This window comes from Amblyraja radiata, chromosome 1, assembly GCF_010909765.2.
Source record: "Amblyraja radiata isolate CabotCenter1 chromosome 1, sAmbRad1.1.pri, whole genome shotgun sequence".
In the NCBI taxonomy this organism is placed as follows: Eukaryota; Metazoa; Chordata; class Chondrichthyes; order Rajiformes; family Rajidae; genus Amblyraja; species Amblyraja radiata.
The window spans coordinates 136,817,028-136,819,391 of record NC_045956.1 but is presented as its reverse complement, the minus strand read 5'-3'; the positions used below and the strand labels follow the sequence as shown (position 1 = coordinate 136,819,391).

At 50.9% G+C, this 2,364-nt stretch overlaps 1 protein-coding gene across 1 annotated transcript; it reads left to right on the top strand.

Moving 5' to 3' along the window:
* The first annotated feature begins 319 nt into the window (after positions 1-319).
* Positions 320-2,034, top strand: LOC116979654 (C2 calcium-dependent domain-containing protein 4C-like). Its single transcript, XM_033031323.1, has one exon. It carries the CDS (start codon positions 392-394, stop codon positions 1,199-1,201), a length of 810 nt encoding a protein of 269 aa, XP_032887214.1. The 5' UTR covers positions 320-391; the 3' UTR covers positions 1,202-2,034.
* Positions 2,035-2,364: the final 330 nt, after the last annotated feature.

The following is a 2,364-nucleotide window of genomic DNA, read 5'->3' as shown; positions in this document are numbered from 1 at the left end:
CCCCTCGGGGCAAAAGGTTCCGGCTGTCTACCCTTTCTACGCCTCTCATAATCTCATTTGCTTCTGTCAAGCCCCCTCTCTGCTCCTGATATCTCCTGCGTTGTCGATGTGGAATTTGTTTCAAGCGCGGTCTGTTGCCTTGCGCTTATCTCAAGTAGCCCGTCAGTGAACCTGTTGCTGTTTGTTTTGCCACGTGTGTGTGCACGTAAAGTGCGAGTCGCGGGATGCAGGGGGCTGGATTCCCAGCGTTGGCGAGGATGCCACTGACGCAGAATTATTCAGTGACGCTGTCTGCCAGCATCATTTAAAGCTCGCTCCAGCCAACGCTCCCTTCACATCTGCTCTGGCCATATCTTTCCAAGACACAAGCAGACATTGAGCCGCTGGATTCATGCTGCCCGCAGCCAATTGCGTGTCCTTCAGAAGCACCATAGAGTCTATGCTGCCTTGGACTAGCCTGAGAAATGCAAGCGGCCAGACCGGCGCGGGGGGCAGGAGCGTCAGGTCCAAGGACATCTTCAGCGTCATGGTGACTCCTGACCGCATCCCGAAGTTCTTCATCCCTTCCTTGGATGTCCACGTCCACGGCGAGCAGCCCCCGAAGGCGGAGGAGGTTTGCCCGTCACCGGCTTTGCTCATAACGTCAATTGAAGAAGGCAGAAGCTCATCGGAGAACAACGTAAGGAGGGAGCGGATCCCGAGGCGGGGCTGTTTGCGCCAAGGGTCCCCGGCGAGCTGCGGCAACGGGGAGCTCCTCTCCGGAAAGCTGGAGAGAGCAGCCGACCACTCGGACCCGGCGACAAGAGCTGCCCTGTCCCTGCCCCACTTCCAGAAGATCACCACCCCTTACGGTTTCCCCGCACTGGGGGAGATCCCTCACATCAGGAGGAAAGAATCGCTCTTCTTTGAGCGGGACGTTGCTGACATCAGGAGCTTTCTGAAGAGCAGGAAGCAGAGCCGGGCACTGAGCAGGAGCCGCTCCAGCTCGCTCAGTGACCCCAAACTTCAGAAGCCCCTTGTAACCAGCACAGTGGCCCGGGCGAGCAGGTCGGCGCCTTGGGAAACCATCCATAGCCCCGTCCTCCCACTCTACCCAACTCAAGCATCCAGCTCCTTGTCCCGTTTAGTGAAAGACAAGAACAAGTTTCAGGTCCTTATCAAGAAACACCTAGCCAGCATCAAGCGCATGAGATCCAGATGATCGTCCATGCTGTTGGCACAACGAACAGAGAGCGGTGTCAGCGTCTGAGCCGGCGGAGCTCCCAGCCCACCGACGTCCAGGGACCTCACCTGGTGCACAGACAGACCCCCACTCTTTGGTCCATCGAGCACCAGTCAGGCAAGCACAGCATCTCCCCCTCGGACCTCCAGGTCAACTGAACACTGTAAGTGTGGGGAATCCGAAATAGGAACAGCAGATACTGGCAGGACACAGCGGCTCAGGCAGCATCGGCTGAAAGAGACACACAATCACCGTTCCAACACCAGGACCTTTCGACGGAACAAGTATGGTGAAACTGATTTTCGCATGGTTTAACCAGCATTTGAAATTAATCCATTAAAAAACGTTGAAAACAATACGCGGAACAATATTTTGTTTGAAAAACCTGTATAGCGTGGTGATAGCTTTTTGTCACTGAAAAACACTTGTCATGTTCATTCGGGGCTGGCTTTTATTATCCTGGAGCTCCCGGGACTGTTAGCTCCGACTGCAACTCATCCCAAGGCCACTTTGAAAACTTTGCGGATTGTGATTGAAGATCTGACCTTGAACTACTTAGTACTTCAACGCGTGACTGGTCAAACACTGATTTTGGTATGTTTTTTCTTTATCAGGACTTAAAAGTTTTTTTGAAGAAGAATTTCTTCGGTGTACCGGCAATGCTCATCGCCGTGTCTTCCAGTGATTGCCCGTTTTCGAAAAGAACGCAGGAAGAAGGCGGCTGCCCGTGCATGTCTGCGGGCTGAAACCAATAACAAACTATATAAAGTCTACAGTATTTATTTGTACTAAATAAAGCATTGTTCAAACTAGTTTTACTTGATATGTGCATCTCTCAGTAAAGCTCCCATTTAGTTTAGGGCCAAATGATTCAAGGGATATCGGGGAAATAAAGCAGGAACGGGGTACTGATTTTAGATGATCAGTCATGGTCACATTGAATGGCAGTGCTGGCTCGAAGGGCCGAATAGCAAACTGCACCTATTTTTCTATGTTTCTAACTCGGAGTGTAGAAGTTTATTGGTTGCAGAAATAAGGCCGCTAAAAACACACTGAACAATGAATAATGAGGTTATATAAACGAAATTATATAAATGCATTTGAATTGTTTATTGGAGCATAGCTAACTGAAATTCGTCGAG

Coding starts and splice junctions, on each gene's coding strand:
- LOC116979654 (XM_033031323.1), top strand. CDS start 392: ATGCTGCCCGCAGCCAATTGCGTGTCCTTCAGAAGCACCATAGAGTCT.